Here is a 19,096-nt window from a genome sequence, read left to right on the forward strand (position 1 = left end):
AAGATATTTAATAAATCTTACTTTTTTCTTATTAATTTATGAAAATATCCTTTTCACTTCATAATGATTTAAATGTTTAATAGACTTTGCTTGCTATAAAAACATAGGGTAAGAAGAAGAAAAATATTTTAAATAATTAAAATAGACTTTAAAATAAATGGATAGTTAAAAAATAACTTATTTTATTAGAATTAATTTGGATAGAAAGTTAATCAAATCTATTAATTTATTAATTATTGGAAAAAAAAATAAAATCTATGCCTTATTTTTATAAACCTAAATAAAAACCATAATCTCACTAAATATCTTTTTTAGTAGATATTAGAATATATTAACATCATCAATTGTTTAGTAAATTTTTTATTTTTTTCCTTTGTAAATAAATAATAGCCTCACAAAAATAAATAATAGATTTGAAAAATCAATCAATATTTATCAAAATCAATATAAATATTAATATAATAAAGTGAGTTAAAAAATAAGGAAATAAATAAATAAAAATAGTAAAATGGGTTCCAATATTTTTTCTAAGGATGTTTCTATTAATTAAATAGATGACAAAATTACAATGTTCTTATAACAAAAATAATTTAAAATAGAAAAATATTTAGATTAAGGTTATTTTGCTGAAGTATTTTAAGCTATTAAGATTGATGATAATCGTAGAGTTGTGATAAAAAAATTAAAGGATCTAAACAACTTGAAAAAAATTGAAGACGAAAAGAATGCAATGTACAAGATATAGAATGAACAGTATGCTATCTAAATTATAACAGACTTAGTTGATAAAGATCTTGAATATAACGCCATAGTAATGGAACTTTGTGATTGTAATCTCACTGAAATTTTTGAAAATAATATATCTAATTTTTCGTTTGAATAGCTAGTCACATTAACCTACCAGCTCTTAAAAGGTTTATTAGTTTTTTAAGAGAAAGGTATTATACATGGTGATCTTAAACCTGAAAACATTTTATACAGCCAATAAAAAAATAGATTTTTAATATCTGATCTTGGACTTAGTTAAGTTATGTAAAATCCTGAGCTTTAATAACTAATTAGCAAGCAATCGAATTCATTAGTAGGAAACATCAAATACATGGCTCCAGAAATTATTCATTAAAGAAAACCCTAACAATTAAAATTGATGTTTTTTCAATAGGATAAATTCTCCTTGAGTTCACTTTAAAAAGGGAATTAACTTTATCAGAGTGTTTAAAATTAAAAGAAAATAATTTATTTGAAATAATACCAGAATTAAAAACTAATTAGAATATAAAATTTATAGAATAAATACTAGATTTTATGGTATGTCCTGAAACTTCTAAAAGATTAGAATCTTTAACATTACTTCAAAGGTTATATTAATTTAAAAGTAATGAAGAATCTCTGAAGACTTTAGTTTTTTCTAATAAATCACAGCAGCTAATAGAATAGAATAAATCTAATATCTAATATTAAAAAACAGATATTGGTGATTACTACCAAGGCTATTAGGTGCCTGGTCTCTCATGTAAGTTAGCAAAATTTTTTTATCCTACTGGTGCTATTTACGAAGGATAAGTCAAGGATAGTAAGAGGCATGGATTAGGAAAATATACATATTCTAACGGGAATGTATATGAAGGAGATTGGTTTGAAAATAAATAAAATGGTGAAGGTAGATTTGTGTATGCTGAGAAAAGTGGTGAAGGAGGCGATATATATAATGGATAATTTAAAGATGATAAATTTGAAGGATTTGGTCATTACTATTATAAAAAAAGTGGTAGGCAATATATTGGTTTCTTTTCTAATGATAAATGGAATGGCGAAGGTAAATTTATAAATGCTAATGGTGAAATTATTAAAAGTGGTATTTGGAAAGATGATAAACTTCAAACTGATATGAATGTAGCTGAAATAGTTACCCCCAAGCAGTTCTAACATTTAATTATTGAAAATTTTGAATAAAAAAAAGATATCTTGAATTAATTAGGGATGAAAGATTTTTACTTTGAAGGAAATTATTAAAAACTGAATCCCTAGTGTAAATATGCAAAAATATATTATGATAATGGTATATATGAAGGATCAATCCAAAATGGTAAGAAATAAGGAATTGGAAAATTTATGTTTGCTAATGGCAATGTATATGTCGGAAATTGGTTTGAAAATCAATAAAATGGCTAAGGTAGATTTATGTTTGATGGTTTAGATAGTGATATATACAATGGAGAGTTTAAAAAGGGTAAATTTGAAGGCTTTGGTCACTATTATTATAATAAAAGTGGTAAGCAATATATTGGTTTCTTTTCTAATGACAAATGGAATGGCTAAGGTAAATTTATCAGTGCTAATGGTGAGATTATTAAAAGTGGTATTTGGAAAGATGATAAACTTGAAACTGATATGAATAAAGCTGATATTCTAGTTCCCAATTAATTCAAGCATTTAATCATACAATTTTGATAAAATTAATTATTCCTAAAATAATTAAAAAATTTGTGCTTTATTTATTATTTTTAGTAATAATTAAAAAATTTTTAGCAATATTTTGAATTAGTTTATTATATTAAAATATAGAAAAAATCAGCAATCAAGTTAATTTTTATATGATCACTAAATCATTGAATTTTAAAATTGTGAATGTAATATTTAAAAAGAGGAGAGTTTTTTTAATATAAAAACAAACAGTGATTTTAATGAGATTTTATATTGATTTGGTTTTAAAAAAGTAAATTAATTTAAGAGAAAAAAACATTTAAATGAAAAATAAATATTTAAATAAATACCAAATTAATTAAAATAAATAATAAAAACAAATAAATATATTTTTTTAATTCATTTATTCAAATTATTCTACCTTCACTCTATTCTACTATTTAAACATGGTTAATATGATGTTGAAAACAGCTTTAGATATGGTCTTCTCGTACATTCTCCCAAGCATCTTCAACAGAATCAATTCATTCATTAATATTTTAATAGAAAATCTTACCAACCTCTCTATTCATCCAAGACCATACTTTCTCAATTGGATTGAGACCTGGGCTATATGGTGGATGAATTAGAGTTCTAATCTTTCTTTTATCTAAAAATTATTTAGTCTCTAAGATAGCATGAGATCTTGCATTATCATCAGTGTCCTAATTAGGGGGGGGGGGGGGGGGTTTTCGGTCCAATCGGCTAAACTAAAATTTTAAAAATTAATTATTATCAATTTTTTAAATAAAATTACATTTTTTTAAATTAATAATGCAAACAAAAATACATTTTTAACAGCTTTTAACAAAAAAAGGAAAAATTCAAATAAAAAATCAAATTTCTTAAGCTAATTAGAATGTTCATTATTCAATTCATTATTAGTAATGAAATACTTCATTCTATTCAATTTTTAACTCTCTAACTGAAAAACAAACATATTTATTTAAATTTTAAGATTTTATAAATATTTTTCTAATTATTAAAAATTAACTTGATTGTTGATTTAATTATATTAATATTATAAATCAAAATAATTAAAATCTATCAAATAACCAATCTAAATGAAATATTTAGTTTTATAAAACTAAACTTTAAATATTTTTTAATATCTAGATTTGATGCATACTTTAAATTTATTGAAAACATTTAACAACATGTTTTTTTTAAAGCAAAACAAAATTTCTAAGTCATCATTTAAATTTACTTTGGTGTTTTATACAATTTAAATACAAAATTTAGATTACTTATTTTACCTAAATAAAATTTGAATTATATCTATTTATTTAATATAAAATATGAGAGATAATTACTTTCTTAATATTAAATGCTAGATAAAAACTCATTTGAAAATAAATTACTTAAAATGATAATTTTTAAGTTTAATAATAAATAAAAATAGATGATTATTTTTTTTATTAAATCATTTTAATTAACGAATAATCGTTATTAATTAAATATCTATACTTAATTTTAAAATTAATTTAAATATGGTCTTTAGGATACATAGAATAAATTATTCAATTATATCTAATATAATGAGTAAAGAGCTTTAAATAAAGAATTAGTGTATAATCAAATAAACAAATAAAATGCCATAACAAAACTAAAATGGCATTACATGAAATTTTAAGTCAATTTTAATTTTCAAATAATTTTTTAATTCTTTTATGTTTTGTTACAAATTATAAGAGTAAGTTAAGAAATAAAATATGTTTAAACAATTTTAGTATTGATTACCAAAGTAATTTAAAAGATTATCATGATTGAAAAATTGAAAAATTATTTATTGAATTGATGGTATTTAAAAAGGCGAAACCAAGAATATCTAGATTTATAAAATTCGAAAATATCTCTACACTTCTGAAAATGGTAACATAAATGAAGTAAATGGTTTGAAAATAAATAAATAAAGCAAAGGGAGAAACAAAAAGCATTTACCTTTTTTGAAAATAATGACAAATATATACAAACGATAATTTGATAATTAAATGTCAAAAGGTTTTGGTAGCTACTATTTAATATTATAATAAAAAGTATATTTATTTTCTAGCTGAATGAGAAATAGAGTGGCGAAGATAATTATGTTGATGTGAGAGGTAATATTGAAAAAAGCTGATATCAACATTCTTAGTTATTCTTATTGTAATATAATTGTTATAATATCTGAACAAAAAAGAAATTTAAAAGAATCTAAAAGAAAATCATAATTAGCATGAAGTCTATTAAATATATGATCTCATATGCAACAATAAAATTAACTTATTCATTTAGTGCTATTTACGAAGGTAAATTCAACATAAATGATTAGTGACATAGAGTTTGAAAATATATGCATAATAATTACAACATATATATATGAAGATGAATGTTTGAAGACAAATATATGCAGAATTTAAATTAAATTTCTCTGAAAATAATAAGCACTTATTAAATTATTTTTTAGAATAAATATCAAGAGGTAATGAAATAGAGTATATTTATATGTTTGTTTTATTAACAAATAATTTTATATTAAATAAATTTATTTTTGTTGAATTTAAAGATTTTTAGTGTTTTATAATCTATTTTATTTATTAATCATAATTCTTGCTGGAAATAAGCAAATGACATTCAAAGTATTTTGTATTATTAAATTCTACTTCATATCTTTTTAATACAAAATAAACCATTTGTTACTTTTATCAACAATAAAATTAAATTTAAATATTTTTGAGATTTTTACATTGATTATAATTTATTAATTTAAAATTTAATTACTAAATTTTAAATTAAAAAAACTCATCTCACAATAGAATAAAAACCCTTACTTCATGATAGGTATTAATTAATTAGCTTTTAATATACAAATCAAAAATATTTCTAAAACAAACAATCAAAATTTGTTATTAAAAAATAAAATTTAAGAGAGCATTTTTTTAATTCAATAAAGAATGAATGAATCTGTCCTAAGTAAGACCTGTTGTTTAAAATACTTAAAGTTAATTCATTCATTTAAAAAAATGTAGAGTTAAAGAAATGCACTTATGGATTTTCTACTGATTAAATATCAAATAAGTTTAAGAGCAATTAATTATTCAATAAATATAATAATCTAGAGATTTAATTTAAATTTTCTTTTTTGATTTATCAAAGAATTCCATATAAAAATTATAATTATTTACAAATTAGTTAAAAGAGACGCTTAATTTAGGTATCAAAGCCTTTTAGGGAATATTTATTTTAGCCAAGCTTTATAATTTTTTATGAGCAGCAGTGATGAAGAGATCACTAAGAATAATAGAAATATATCTACTACATAATATAGTCCATAGTTGAGACCTCATTCTTCATTCAATAATGGACTTTGTTAGTACTGTAATTCTAATTTAGTTGGTGGCAAATTGTTAAAATCTAGCAAGAGTAATTTATAGATAAGCAAGTCTTAACACATTTAAGACACTTACTTTGGAAGTGGATAGAATTACAAATTTAAGAAGAATGATTTATCTGAGTTTGAGAAAAAAATGAAGAAGGCGAGCAAAGAAATAGAAAGATTGAATCGTATTATAGCTGATTAAGCAATAGAATTAGAAGCGTTGACTTTTGTAAAGTAAATGTCATAGTATGAAGTAGACATAGTTGTAATATAAGAAAATCAAAAATTGAAAAAAGAAATAGAAGATTTAAAAGAGTAGTTAAACCTCGTTACTCATCATGAGTCTATAGTTGATAATAGTGAGACATACAATTACTGGAATGATCGTAAAGATTCTGAAAAAATCCAAATGGATTTCTCCAACATAGGTATCTATTAAATAAATATCATAAGCATCAGCAGCTCATTTAAAATATTACTAATGAAGAAAGAAGTATTTAAGCTTTATCTTTTAAAACATAGTTGATTTAGACGAAAATGGTGACGTTAATAATGATAATTTTAACTTAGAGTATGGTATAAATCGCATAGATGAAATAAAAAAGCTGCTACTAGAAGAATATAAATTTTTTAAGCATTTGTAGTCTGAGCCTAGTTTAAGTTAACATACAGATGAATATAGCAAGAAGCGCAATGAGCTGTTGGCAACATTTACTAAATTGCAACATTCTCTCTTTCCTCTTTTCTCACCAATAAACGAAAAAGTAATATAAATAAATTTGGATTTTGAATCTAATACACCAATAAAATAAATTAACATTTGATATAAATTATATCAAAGTATCTATTTCTAATATAATTTATTCATTCTATATTTTTAAAAGAAAATACTGAATATTAGTCGTAAATAGAGTGTCTTTTGCGAAGATGTTACTCCTTCAAATAAGTCTACTCTTGAAATAAAACTTTAGCCTAACTGAAGATGAACTAAATCTAAAATATAATGTTTTAAAATAACAACCTGCTTGATATAAAATCTTATTAAATGTTTATTAGCTTCAAAAAATTTATTTATTTTTAGCTAACTATATATACAAGGTGGATTATCAAAGTTTGTTTACCTGTTTAAGATTTGAAATCTTATTTACTATAACTGAAAGTTATATTTTTAAAATGCTCTCATCATAAGTACTTCAAAACTATATATATACATAATAAATTAAATGAATGAATGAATCAATGAATAACTTACTAACTAATTGAGACTTTATAACTTCTTGTAAATTTACTATTAATTTTAGCAGATATTTATTTTTCATATTTATAGTATGATTAATAATCTTTATTATATTTACTTTAATTAATACAATCATGCATATATAAATTACTATTTTTCTATATTATCTATCTTAATTCTGCAAAAAATAATAATTCATTTATTTATTAGCTAGATTTAATAAATGTGAATAGCTTTTTTAATTCAAATATGTCTGAAAATGTATCAAACGAAATTAATTAAAATTAAAAGTTAATTTAAAATATAATTTAGAGTTAAAATACTCTTGTTTTTAAAATTCTTAGTGATATTATTAAAATTTTTATATTTAATTAATTAAAATAAATAAGAAATATTGAGCATACTTAATTTGTAATTTCTTTTTTTACATTTCAACAAAAAATAACTTAGTAAAAGGATCATTCATAATTCTCCTTTAATACAAATAAAATTTTATAAAAATTGATACTTTTTAGATAGATTTTATATTTATAATTTTTATTTGTTGTCATTAATTCATCATTTATTTATTCACTGTTTCTAGCTCAAGTATTTAGCTAATAAGATCTAATTGTTTATTATTATCTTCATATGACTAAATAAATTGTTCATTTTTTTATTAAAACTTTAATCTTGGTTAGAAAAAGTAGGAATTTAACACTGTGTTGATATAAAAAATTTCTTTGAAAGCATTTTTTCTCTTCAACACCTCTTTAAGTAGATTCAAATATATAAATCTAATTTTTAGCTGCTTTATTTTATTATTCTTAATGGCCATGCAAGCTTGTCTGATACCAATATAACCTTATGTTTTTTATTAATCATCACTTTGATTATTACTTACAACGCACATACCTTAGATTATTAATCCATCTATAAACTATTTTTATTTAAAATGATTTAATAGAATTTATTTTTAATAAAATTTACTTATTCTGATTATTATCCAAAGTGTTTCTCTACGTTACTTAGATATTATTCACATAATTACGTTGCTTTTTATAAATTAGTTAACGCAAATTGCAATACAATAATATGGACTTGGGTCTCATAATAGAGACGTGTTTTTATTTTGTTCTTCTTTTCCATTTCTTATTAGTTTGTATTTAAAATTTTCAAAGCACTCTTGAAATCATTTTCTTCTATTAATTATATTGCTTTTAAGTTTAATGCCTTCCATACCAACTCATTTTCTTCGTCTACGGATTTAGATAAAATCTTTTAATCATTTAAAAATAAATTTAATTTCAAAATAACATATTTATTCTAATTTACTTCAAAACAAGAATTCAGACTCTGGATAGAATCAAAATGCTTTCCTATTTGGTTCTATATTAAACTGTCATAATAATATAGCAAACACTAATAAACAGGATTTTTATTTTCAGAATTTTCGAGAATCTATTGCATTTATAAAACTCTAGTTTAGGCTAAGTCTAAATCAGCTGTATACTAGCAAATATCGATAGATGCTTAATAAAATAAGAAGCAGAGCTAAGGATGAGTGTCAGCTAAGCCTTTTTCATCAATTAATTTTTCACATTTTTGTATATTCTCTTAAGCAAGAGCTATCTGCTAAAGTTCTACTTATAATTTTATCTTCAATACATAAATTTCTACTAACAAAGAAATGAAATCAAAATTTGTTTCATCTTGACTAATAATTTATTCAATTACTGCATCAGCTTATAAAATTGTATTTAAGCTCTCTTATAATTCATAGGTCTAAAAATAGAGCTTACTCTCAAGTAAAATATGTTTTAATACTTACAATTAGCTCATTTTTCCCTATTCTTTATATTCTTTAAGCTCCTCTATAATTTCGAAAGCTTCATCCCCATTTTTATTAGGACTTATCAATTATACGCTCGCGAGGTCAAGTTTAAAAGAAATTAATTCACTTTATAAAAAATTAACATCTAACTGTTCAATTTCATCATTTTTAAAATGATCTTATTTCTATTTAGAAAGTTAATCTGTTAGGTAAGCTATGCAATCTTCATACAAAGTTACTGCTTCTTCATAATCTCTTTTCAATATCAAATACTAGCATAATTTTCTATAGTCTACTTAAAAATCTTTATAAAATTCTAATTTCTCATATTTTTCTTTAGTTTTGATAATTTTAATTTATGTTAAAACCATTTGATTATAATTGCATTTTCTGATATATCCGTTTAACTATTTCTAAAAGTCTTACAATTTCTTCTCTGGGCTGCCAAATCTACTAAACTAAAACTATGGTACTAACTATAATTAGAATCTTTTACATAACTACTATTAATTTCTTTAATTATGCTAAAGAAGCTAGAAAAAGCTAAAATTTTTAAATAGATTTTTCATTTTATAGCTAAATTTGTTACTTATTAATTAAAATTGAAAACTAAGTTAAGATCTGATTAATTTCAATAATTTTAATAAAGAGATATTAACTTAATTTTAAATACTTTTGAAGTTGATTAAAAATAATTATTTAAGAAAGGCTTCCTCTGAAGCATCTCAATTTATTTTTGTATTTAAGAGTTTTAAACTAGATTTAATCAAAAATTAATTAAATGAAAGATCAATTATTTTTATTTATTCTAATTCATAAGTATAAATTTAATTAAATTTCAAATGATTAATATCTAAAGCAAATTTAAAATTATCATTCAAATTATTTTTTTATAATTAAGTTAAGTTAATAATAGCAATCACATTAAATAAATTGTTTAATTTTAAATTTTAGATCTAAATTAAGATAATATTACCAAAGATATAATATAAAAACATTCATTAAATCATATATTTATTTCACAAAATTTTCAAGAGGCTAATATCTTTTTTAAATGTAAAGGATAGTATTATTTGTTTAGATGAAAATTTTTAAGGATTTTGGCTTTATTGGCTAGTATTTTTTCACAAACAATTTAGATCTAAATGAAAAGTGATTCAATAGCTAATAATTAACTTCAAAAAAAGTGAAAATAAATATTTTTGTAAACATAATTCAGAAAGAAAAATCATTTTCAATAAATTTTATTTTATTTCTCATCTAAATTTTTACAAATATGTTTAAGCATTTAATTTTTATATTTTAAGAGATAATCTTTTTGACAAATTATTTCAAAAATAATTTTTAAGAATGCTAAAGTACAAAGCCGCTATTATATTTACAATTTATTTTATCTGAAAATTCTAAAATTGAAAATTAGATTTTTCAAGAAGAAAAATATCTTTTAATGTTTAGAAGTTTCATTTATTTATTTGTAATAAAACAATTGAATTATCTTGAGAAAGATTATTATTAAAGAAATATTATTTATAGGTGATAATTATTATTCTTTAGAAATATTAAATTAAAGAAATTTGAGGACAAAATAGAGTTGTTTGCTTTGAAAGAGGATTATTTTTATCATGGTTGGCTATAAATGAATTTTATTAATATTTATTATTAATTAAAATCATCATAAATTTTATTTGGTAAGGTATTGCGCAAATTAATAATTAGGATTTTGATTGGTTGAAAACTCAGAAAATTATAAATCTATCAAAATGTTTTGAAAAAAGATAATTTATCAATAATAAATAAAGGAAAGATCCAATAACATACGATTATATTTCAAAGATATTCAATATTTTTTGAGTTATTCAATTTATCGTCTGAATGCATTTATTTATTTATTTATTTGTATGAATCAAATTTTATCTTATAAACAACTAATTGCTTATCAAGCAGCGTTAGTTAGTAAGTATTCTTTAGAAAATAATTAAAAATCTTCAAAATAATTAATTTAATAAGTTTTTCAAGACAATTAAAAATCTAAAAAATCAACTAAATATTAGATAGATAAAGCAAAATGATATACGATTATAACTCAACTGAAGAGGTTTAGGTTTTAGAAGAAAAGTTAAAGTCTTATCAATTCCCTTATTGCTCCAAAGGTGGTGATCACACAGCACATTAACTTAATAAAGTATTATTTAGGATTTATTTCAATGAAACTGCAGTTTCAACAAATTGTCATTTGCAAATAGAACTGCTATAATAAATGGTTTGAAATTTATTATTTACTTCTATTAAAAATAGTTCTGTATTGATACTAAGTGCAGAAAAGATCAAATTCTTGAACCTCATTGCATTATTTGTGAAGAATACAGAACTCACAACACCCCAACCCACGTTACTAAGCCTTTAAAGTTGGCCATCAGAGATTTGATTACTTAAGTATGTGAAACAGAAGAAGACAAAAAAGTGGAAGATGAAATCGAAATTAACCTATTGAAAATTGCTTAAGATTACAAGGTAATATAAAAATACAATAGAAATTGTTAAATATTGTTATTGTTTTATTTAGCTTTAAATAAATAAATATTTCTTATTTTTTGAGATTTGATATTCATTGTATTTTAGATCAAAATGAATGTAAATGATAATCAGATTCATTAATTTTATGTAAAAAAAGGCTTTAGCAGATAAACTTTATAAGCTTTCAGATGATGCCTATGCAAGTTTAGACATTTATCGTTTAACTATGAGCAAAGAAAGCCCTAAGAAGAGAGAAGTCAGATAGATTCTTTATGAGCTACTTTCAAATGAATAGGAAACCAATTTAAGAACATGCTTGAAAAAGCTTGTTCCTTTGACTATGATAGACAGAGGAACATTGATAGTTACAGATGAAGTAAATATGTCAATAAAAAGAGCTGTTGAATCTAATAGCGATAAGTATATTTAAATTATGCGTGACTCACTTCGTAGACTTTCTTAGTTAACTGAGAGTCTCTTAGAAATCAGCATCCTTGAAGGTTATGAAGAAATGAATGGCAATCTCAAAGCAGAAGATATGGACGGTTATGAAACATTCAATAGTACCACATAGAATGGTAATGGTGCTTAATAACAATCAAACGGAGCTTCTTCTCCTGATAAAAATCAGACTTAAAAGAGAGAAAGAAGAAAAAAAAATCTAGAAGAAAAAAGAGTATTCTTAGAAAAGGAAATAGAATAGCATATAGTCAAATGCAATAATAAAAATTGCGAAGAAGTAAAGCCGAACAAAGGAATAGGTTCGTGGAGAATTACAGATTGCTATTATGGTAGAAAACTTAATGAGGAATGGTTAAAAGTGTTAAATCATCTTCAATATGAAGCACATTGAATATTTTGTCTTTGTTCTAAATATATATTAATATTTTTAATTAAATCAATATAAATTAATAAATTTTTAATTACTTCTTCGTTCTTTTTAGTTAAATTTTAATTTTATTAATAATTAATTGCTAAAATTCCATAAAATTTCCACTAAAATTTCTTATTTAAATTTATTTTCTGTTAAAAATAATAAAATATTTGTTTTAAATTTAGAATAACCAATAATCACGAAAACTAGTTCATTATTAATAAAAAAGTTTATTGTCAAGCAATATTAAAAATTATTTAAATTATTGTTGATTGCAGATATTTTAAATTACTGAGTTTATCAACCTTAAATTTGATAAATATTAGAATTGCTATAATAAAAGACATAAATTTGATAAAAAAACAGGGTATTTAATTTAGCTTATTTGAGAAATACTTAAAATCTTAAAGTTTCTGATTTAAAAAATATATTTTTGCATTCAATTTATTCCTTAAAAATACCCACCCAAAATTTACTTTGTTTATTTGTTAAAACTTTGATGGATTAAAGTTATTTTACAGAAAACGTTTATTTATCAAATATAAATTATTCTATTAATAAAGACTATTTATTACCTTACATTAAAATTGCTATTTTATATTTTTTTATTGAGTGAAATTGATAAAAAAACAATATTTAGATTATTATTAACAATTATATAGCAATAATTACAGGTCATAAATAACTTCATTTTAATTGTAAGATGTCTATAGCATCACATTTTATGTTAACTAAAAAATTAGAAGTACTATACTTAGTCTGTCATTTTTAATCATTAATTAGCTTTGAGTGACAGCATTAAAGAAGATTTAATATTTAAAGTATCCTACTTAAAATTATTATAGAAATTAAACTAGTAGAAAAGTTAAATAGTAATTACCCATTAATTATCTAAATTGTCTATCCTAAAAATTAAGCCAAAGAGGATTGTATTGTTCTAATCTCACTGATTATCTACATAATAAAAAACTTATAAATTAAATTTTATAGTAAGTAGAAAGCATAATTTAGCAAAAATGAAAGCTATTATTTTTATTTTTTTACTTTTCGTCATAGGAAAATGTCAAGAAAACTCTAAGCCATCTTTAACGCAACAGTAACAACTCTAATAAGAAAATTAGTATGCTTAAACCAAGCAGAAGTTTTTAAGCATTGAAAAATAAAAGATTTCAGATGAAAATAGTCAAAATAATTTGCAATAATTTAAAAATAATGAATAGCAAATAATTAAAACTACAAAGTTAGTTGAAGAGTCAAGCTCAGATAAAGAAAAAGAATAAAGCACAAGTTAAAAAATAGAAAAGGAAATAGAATTTTCATTACTTTTTATTGCTGGATTGCTTTCAGCAGCATTAGGCATTAGCTTTGAGTGGAAGAATGAAGTATATTACACTAGGTATTTAAAACTCTTAGATATGATTAAAAACAGATGCAAAACTTAAGATTTTGCAGAGGGAGATTTAATCTTCCTGAGTGGAAAGATAAATTATAACTATAATCTATCTGATCCATTATTTAATTTGAATATAGAAAAAGCTGTTAAAATAAAACGAAGCATATATATGGTTCAATATGATGAAAAAAATAAGACAGAAGATGAATACGATGAAAATGGCAACTTAAAAATAAGAACTATAGCTAAATCCCCTCGAGCTAATAAAAATAATTATGTTAAGAAGTGGATAAGCTACAGAGTTCCAATTCTAAACTTTAAAGATTAAGACAAGATTTAAAAATCTCAAAAATACTGTAAATTTATTGCTGAGAGTGATACATTCTTAATAAATAAAATTTCCCTCTCTTTGCCTAACAATTCACCAAATTTAGCTCCTATAAACTAACCAGGAACTCCAAAAGTTGGCAGTTCCATCCTTAATTTTAGCAACGCTACCAATAATTAGAATGAAGGCATGAATAAATCTTAAAAATTTCGCTCAAGCTTGAAAAGTCTACTTCCAAACTCAAATACTGGTGTTTAGTAAGGTAGTATGACTGCTCCTAATGCAACATCTCAGTAAAAACTATTTCGCCAAAACTCAAACTAAAGCAATTCACATAATACTGGTAAAATCATGATAACAGATCTTTCTTGCTTTGATGACTTTGCAGTATAACCTTTCAACTATAATCTACTAACAAATAATGAAAAGGAGTTAATAACTAACAAAATTGAAGACTTACATCGCTTAAAAGCAGCTTTTGAAGATCAAATATTTGACACCTATGTGATGTTCAAGGATGACGAAGTAATAATTAGCAGAAAATAAGATTTCAAAATGCATTTAGGTGATAATAAAATGCAGCATGATTTTGTTTATGCAGACGAAATCAGTATCATAGGTAAGCTAGGAAGCAATAACACACTTATTCCCTATTATACTATAGAAGAAAACAATGAAGATATAGAATTAGATGATATGGATGATGAAAATAACTCTCCATTACTCAGAAAAAGACATAAAAAAATACCTTTATTAGACCTAAAATCAAATCTTCTTTCTACGAACAACCATCAAAGTTAAGAGAGTGGTTTTATGTAAAGCAGCAATGAAAGAATAAGGTATAACAATAATGAATCTACATGCACATACTACTTTTGTTATATTCCACGCTTAATGAAAACAATATTTGCATTTGATGACAAAGTTTACTGGGCAGTTGATCGAGTAGTAAAATTAGATTAATTTTTGCAAATCAAAAAGGAGCAGTTTTCCAAATTAGTCAAAATTTGCAGGTATATCTCTTTACTATTTATGTTCTTAGGAGTCTATCTTAGTATTCTACCAATTTTAAATGCATTTGGAATTATAAATGCTGAGAATCTAGAAAAGAAATCCTCATTTATTACTTAAATTCTTGTTGTTTTAATGTTAACTATTTCAGTCTTTCTATCAACAGCTTTTCCTATATATGCTGCTTATAGGATACATTAAGGTATAATTCTTTTAGTTCTTTCTCTCGGACTACTTTACTTATCTCGTGTAATTTCCAACTGATAAACTATCAAAATTCATAATACAAAATTATTTATATGTAAATTATATATAACCTTTAATCAAGCATGTTTTACTTCTACTAAATACTAAATATAACTCTAAACTGTTTTCTAAATCGCACAGGCATACAATTTCAATTTAAAATCTATATAAAAAAATCAAAAATTTAAATTTTTTATATAATTATGAACTAATTAATTTTATTTTTACTATTGAATATTAATTATTTATTTTAAAATATTATGAAACAATTGCTTAATTTTGCTTTGAGCAAACAAAAATTTTAAAGCGAATAAAATTAATTAAAAATAAAAAGTTAAAATTAATTAAAAACTCAACTAAATAAAAATAAAATATTTTTTAAGAACAAATAAATAATCATAAAAGAATATTTTTTAATTTTCAATTGTAAAAATAAAAATTAAAAGAATATTTAAAAAGTAAGGAATCATAAATTAGTCACAATCAATCAAGATAATAAAAAATAAAATTTAAAAAAAACAAATTTAGTTTGTTAGTTAACTTGTTATATAATTCAATAAGTAAAATTTTATAAAACGACTAATCTGTTTAGCTTAATAAATTTAATGTTATTAGAAATTTAAGGCTAAATCTAAATGGTATTAATGTTATTTTTATTTTATTTTAATTGAATGTAAATTTGTTATATATATTCTTCACACATGTTATGAACTCTAATAAAAAACAGACTATTTTTTTCTTTTAAGTTAAAATAATCTTCTTAGGATATAAGTTCATTTAAAGTGCTTTCACATTAAACAAATTGAATTCCTAAGTAATTCAGATTTTTAAATCTTCTGATTAGTTAATAGTAAGCTTTGTTAGAAAATGTACTTAAACATCTAGAATCATCAATAAAGTTTAGTTCTTTTTAGATGGTGTATTTATAGTACTATATATATGTAAACTAAAATAAAGCAGCTTAATCTAAGTTACAATTAAAATTGTAATTATCACATTTTTAGCAATAAATATTTTATTTCATATTCAAGGTATCCATGGTATACACTTTTTATATCTCAGTGAATATTTCATCTAATAAAATTTAATCAATTTAGGCTTGGTTATTAATACAATTCAAATATTAGCCAATTTATTTTTTAATTATTTTTTTTAATATTTATATTTCTTGCTCATTTAAAATATAAGAAAATAAATTTCTACCATCTGAATTTAGATTAATAGACTTTGCTAAATTGTCTTAATTCTAGTTTTAAAATAATGAAATTTGCAAAATTGATTGCGTGCTAAATATAGCCTAATTATTTTACTGACACTTATTATTAGTTTAATTTTAAATATTTAACCCATTAAAATAGCTTTCCTAATTTTATGTATCATTTTGATTGGTTGTTGTGCTTAACAATTGCTAAGAAGGATTATTAAACAAGGATTAATTTTATTAACTACTAAAAATTCCATCAGTTAATGACTTGATAGAGCCTTGATTATCACTATTTGGATTACTTTGATTATTGAATATATTTTCATTGTTAACAGAAATACTAAAAGTTTCTTTATTTAAAGTCTGGATAGAAATTTTATTATCATCGTTTTAATTGCTAAAAACACTACTAGTATTTTAATTGGCTATAGAGCTAAACAGTGACTAAGGAGGATTATTAAATAAAGATTAATTTTATTAACCAATAAAAATTCCATCATTTAATGGAGTGATAGAACTTTATTTATCTCCATTTTAATTGCTAAAAACACTTTAAGTATTTTAATTTGTCATCGAGCTAAATAGTGACTAAGAAGGATTATTAAATGAGGATAAATTTTATTAGCTACTAAAAATTTCATCATTTAATAGCTTGATAGAATTTTGGTTTTCTCCATTTTAATTACTGAATATGATTTTATTTTAATTAGTAATAAAGTTAGATAATAGTTAAGAAGGTTTTTTTTCATTCTATGTTTTGAAAAGTTAAATGTAGTTAATAGGATAATTTGGAAATTTTTTTAAAATAGAATCATCAACAAACTTATCCTCTATATATATTTCTCTCTTTTAATCATATGACTTTTAATTTCTAAATATGATGCTTTCTTTTAGTCTACATCCAGATTTTAAGTCTAAAAATTTGATATCAAGTGAAGATTTTTTTAAAATATCGATGAGCTTAAGAAACTATTCTATTTTAATTTCATCAATTTATAGAGCTTAGCAACTCTATAAAAACATTGGTTTAAAACTAAACCCAATTTCTTTTTCAAATTGGCTATTGAGATTTTTCAGTTGGTCAAAGAATAAATTGAATTTATTGATTTTTTATTCACTAATAAGCCAATCACCTTTTTCTAATGAAAAGAAGTAGTCTAAAACATTTTTTGATATATAATCCTAATTTTTTTAATCAAAATTTAGAGAGCTTTTTCTTATAAACTCAATAGCTTGATGAATAAAATAATCATATTATGTAGTAAAATTATTTTTCTCATTTTTTATACTACTTCTGTTGCTGCTTGGAAATTCCCTAAAATAGTAGCAGCTATCAATTTTGAGTTTTTTTTATTAAGAATCATACTTGTAATTACAATTTATTTTAAGCTTAGCTAAAATAATAAAATTATTTATCATATCTTAAATTTCATCTACTTAAGTGAATTCGCATTAATTTAGCTCACCACAGAGATTTGAATTATTTACCTTTGATAAAATGTAAATACCTTGACTATTTGAAATAATTTCACTATTAATAATTGGATTAATAATTATCTTTGATTCATTACAAATTGAAATAGCTTCTTATATTTATTCATATATTTATCTTGCTTCTTCTTCCTCATCAAACTTATGACATACAAAATTAAAACTATATTTTTTAAGTTTATTTTACTAGCAATAAGCAAAGAAATTATCCTCAAAATATAACTCAAAATAATCTTCAACTGCATTTAATTTATCCAATATATGAGATTTTATTATTTCGAAATTAGACATAACTGCTTTCTATTTACTTTTTTCAATAAAATTCATCATTAAATTTGAATCTTAATTGAACTGTTATTTAGCATTTGAATATTTTTTGTTTGTGGGATTTATATTTATTTTTTATTTATTATTTCTACGCATGGACATATTACTGAATAAAATAGGATTTACTGCATTTAATTTGACTTAAAATTATGAGTTTTCTTATTGTATAAATGCAAATTGTATTTGAAACTAGATTTTAGCTAATTAAAAATTATAATCTTCATCTTCATTTTCACATTAATAATATGACATAAATTATCTGATTAAGTTAACTGAATCAAATACAATTTATTAGTTAGTTTAGGAACTAGAATTTTAAAGATAGAAGTCTTCGTATTCTATGACATAAAATATCTTGTCTTCATCTAAGTAATAAGAATCAAAAACTTTCAGAATAAATGCTGGCCTGAATAAGCGTGAGCAAATATCAGCATATTTTTTTAAATGACCAACGAGCTCTTCAACATAGTCAGTTAAAAAAATTTCTAAGCATTTTTTTATGTTTTGTTTTTTGTCATAAACTTTAATTTAGAGAAGTTCAACTTTTTCATCAGGCAGTTCACTGTTAATTTAGAGTTATCGAATTGAAAACACTTATTCCGTTTAGATTTTAAGATGACCTTTTTTCTCTTATAAATAATCTAATAATAATTTGATATCAGATTTGTGAAAATCTATAGATGTATCTCTAATTTTTTATTCAAATTGTTGTCTCATTTGTGTTTTTTTATGCTTACTTTCTTTCCCTTATTTAATCTTTATTAATTTTTTGATTATTTAATGTTAATTTATAGAGACAGCTAATATCTTTTTTTATATAAGATTTATCAGCATTAC

At 22.2% G+C, this 19,096-nt stretch overlaps 8 protein-coding genes across 8 annotated transcripts; 4 read left to right on the top strand and 4 right to left on the bottom strand. All coding sequences in view use genetic code 6, as the record gives it.

Annotated features, from left to right (window-relative positions):
- Positions 1–508: 508 nt before the first annotated feature.
- TTHERM_00125250 (tyrosine kinase domain protein) lies at positions 509–2,451 on the top strand (the record flags this gene model as incomplete). Its single annotated transcript, XM_001016204.2, has 3 exons — positions 509–1,213; positions 1,301–1,358; positions 1,469–2,451. The coding sequence occupies 3 exons, from the start codon at positions 509–511 to the stop codon at positions 2,449–2,451; spliced, it is 1,746 nt and encodes a 581-aa protein (XP_001016204.2).
- A 380-nt stretch (positions 2,452–2,831) lies between these two features.
- TTHERM_00125240 (DDE family endonuclease) lies at positions 2,832–3,403 on the bottom strand (the record flags this gene model as incomplete). Its single annotated transcript, XM_001016203.2, has 3 exons — positions 2,832–2,857; positions 2,981–3,168; positions 3,360–3,403. The coding sequence occupies 3 exons, from the start codon at positions 3,401–3,403 to the stop codon at positions 2,832–2,834; spliced, it is 258 nt and encodes an 85-aa protein (XP_001016203.2).
- Positions 3,404–5,708: 2,305 nt separating this feature from the next.
- On the top strand, positions 5,709–6,801 carry TTHERM_00125230 (hypothetical protein; the record flags this gene model as incomplete). The annotated part of the gene is made up of 3 exons (XM_001016202.3): positions 5,709–6,249; positions 6,344–6,585; positions 6,706–6,801. 3 exons carry the CDS (start codon positions 5,709–5,711, stop codon positions 6,799–6,801), a joined length of 879 nt encoding a protein of 292 aa, XP_001016202.2.
- Positions 6,802–7,605: 804 nt separating this feature from the next.
- On the bottom strand, positions 7,606–9,440 carry TTHERM_00125220 (hypothetical protein; the record flags this gene model as incomplete). Its single annotated transcript, XM_001016201.2, has 3 exons — positions 7,606–7,977; positions 8,028–8,315; positions 8,373–9,440. The coding sequence occupies 3 exons, from the start codon at positions 9,438–9,440 to the stop codon at positions 7,606–7,608; spliced, it is 1,728 nt and encodes a 575-aa protein (XP_001016201.2).
- A 1,496-nt stretch (positions 9,441–10,936) lies between these two features.
- Positions 10,937–12,238, top strand: TTHERM_00125210 (hypothetical protein; the record flags this gene model as incomplete). Its single annotated transcript, XM_001016200.2, has 3 exons — positions 10,937–11,053; positions 11,167–11,382; positions 11,543–12,238. The coding sequence occupies 3 exons, from the start codon at positions 10,937–10,939 to the stop codon at positions 12,236–12,238; spliced, it is 1,029 nt and encodes a 342-aa protein (XP_001016200.2).
- Positions 12,239–13,275: 1,037 nt separating this feature from the next.
- TTHERM_00125200 (transmembrane protein) lies at positions 13,276–15,255 on the top strand (the record flags this gene model as incomplete). Its single annotated transcript, XM_001016199.1, has 1 exon — positions 13,276–15,255. One exon carries the CDS (start codon positions 13,276–13,278, stop codon positions 15,253–15,255), a length of 1,980 nt encoding a protein of 659 aa, XP_001016199.1.
- Positions 15,256–16,353: 1,098 nt separating this feature from the next.
- TTHERM_000125189 (transmembrane protein, putative) lies at positions 16,354–16,974 on the bottom strand (the record flags this gene model as incomplete). Its single annotated transcript, XM_012797712.1, has 1 exon — positions 16,354–16,974. The coding sequence occupies one exon, from the start codon at positions 16,972–16,974 to the stop codon at positions 16,354–16,356; it is 621 nt and encodes a 206-aa protein (XP_012653166.1).
- A 1,271-nt stretch (positions 16,975–18,245) lies between these two features.
- On the bottom strand, positions 18,246–19,093 carry TTHERM_00125190 (hypothetical protein; the record flags this gene model as incomplete). The annotated part of the gene is made up of 2 exons (XM_001016198.2): positions 18,246–18,283; positions 18,352–19,093. The coding sequence occupies 2 exons, from the start codon at positions 19,091–19,093 to the stop codon at positions 18,246–18,248; spliced, it is 780 nt and encodes a 259-aa protein (XP_001016198.2).
- Positions 19,094–19,096: the final 3 nt, after the last annotated feature.

Source organism: Tetrahymena thermophila, assembly GCF_000189635.1.
Source record: "Tetrahymena thermophila SB210 genomic scaffold scf_8254645, whole genome shotgun sequence".
In the NCBI taxonomy this organism is placed as follows: domain Eukaryota; phylum Ciliophora; class Oligohymenophorea; order Hymenostomatida; family Tetrahymenidae; genus Tetrahymena; species Tetrahymena thermophila.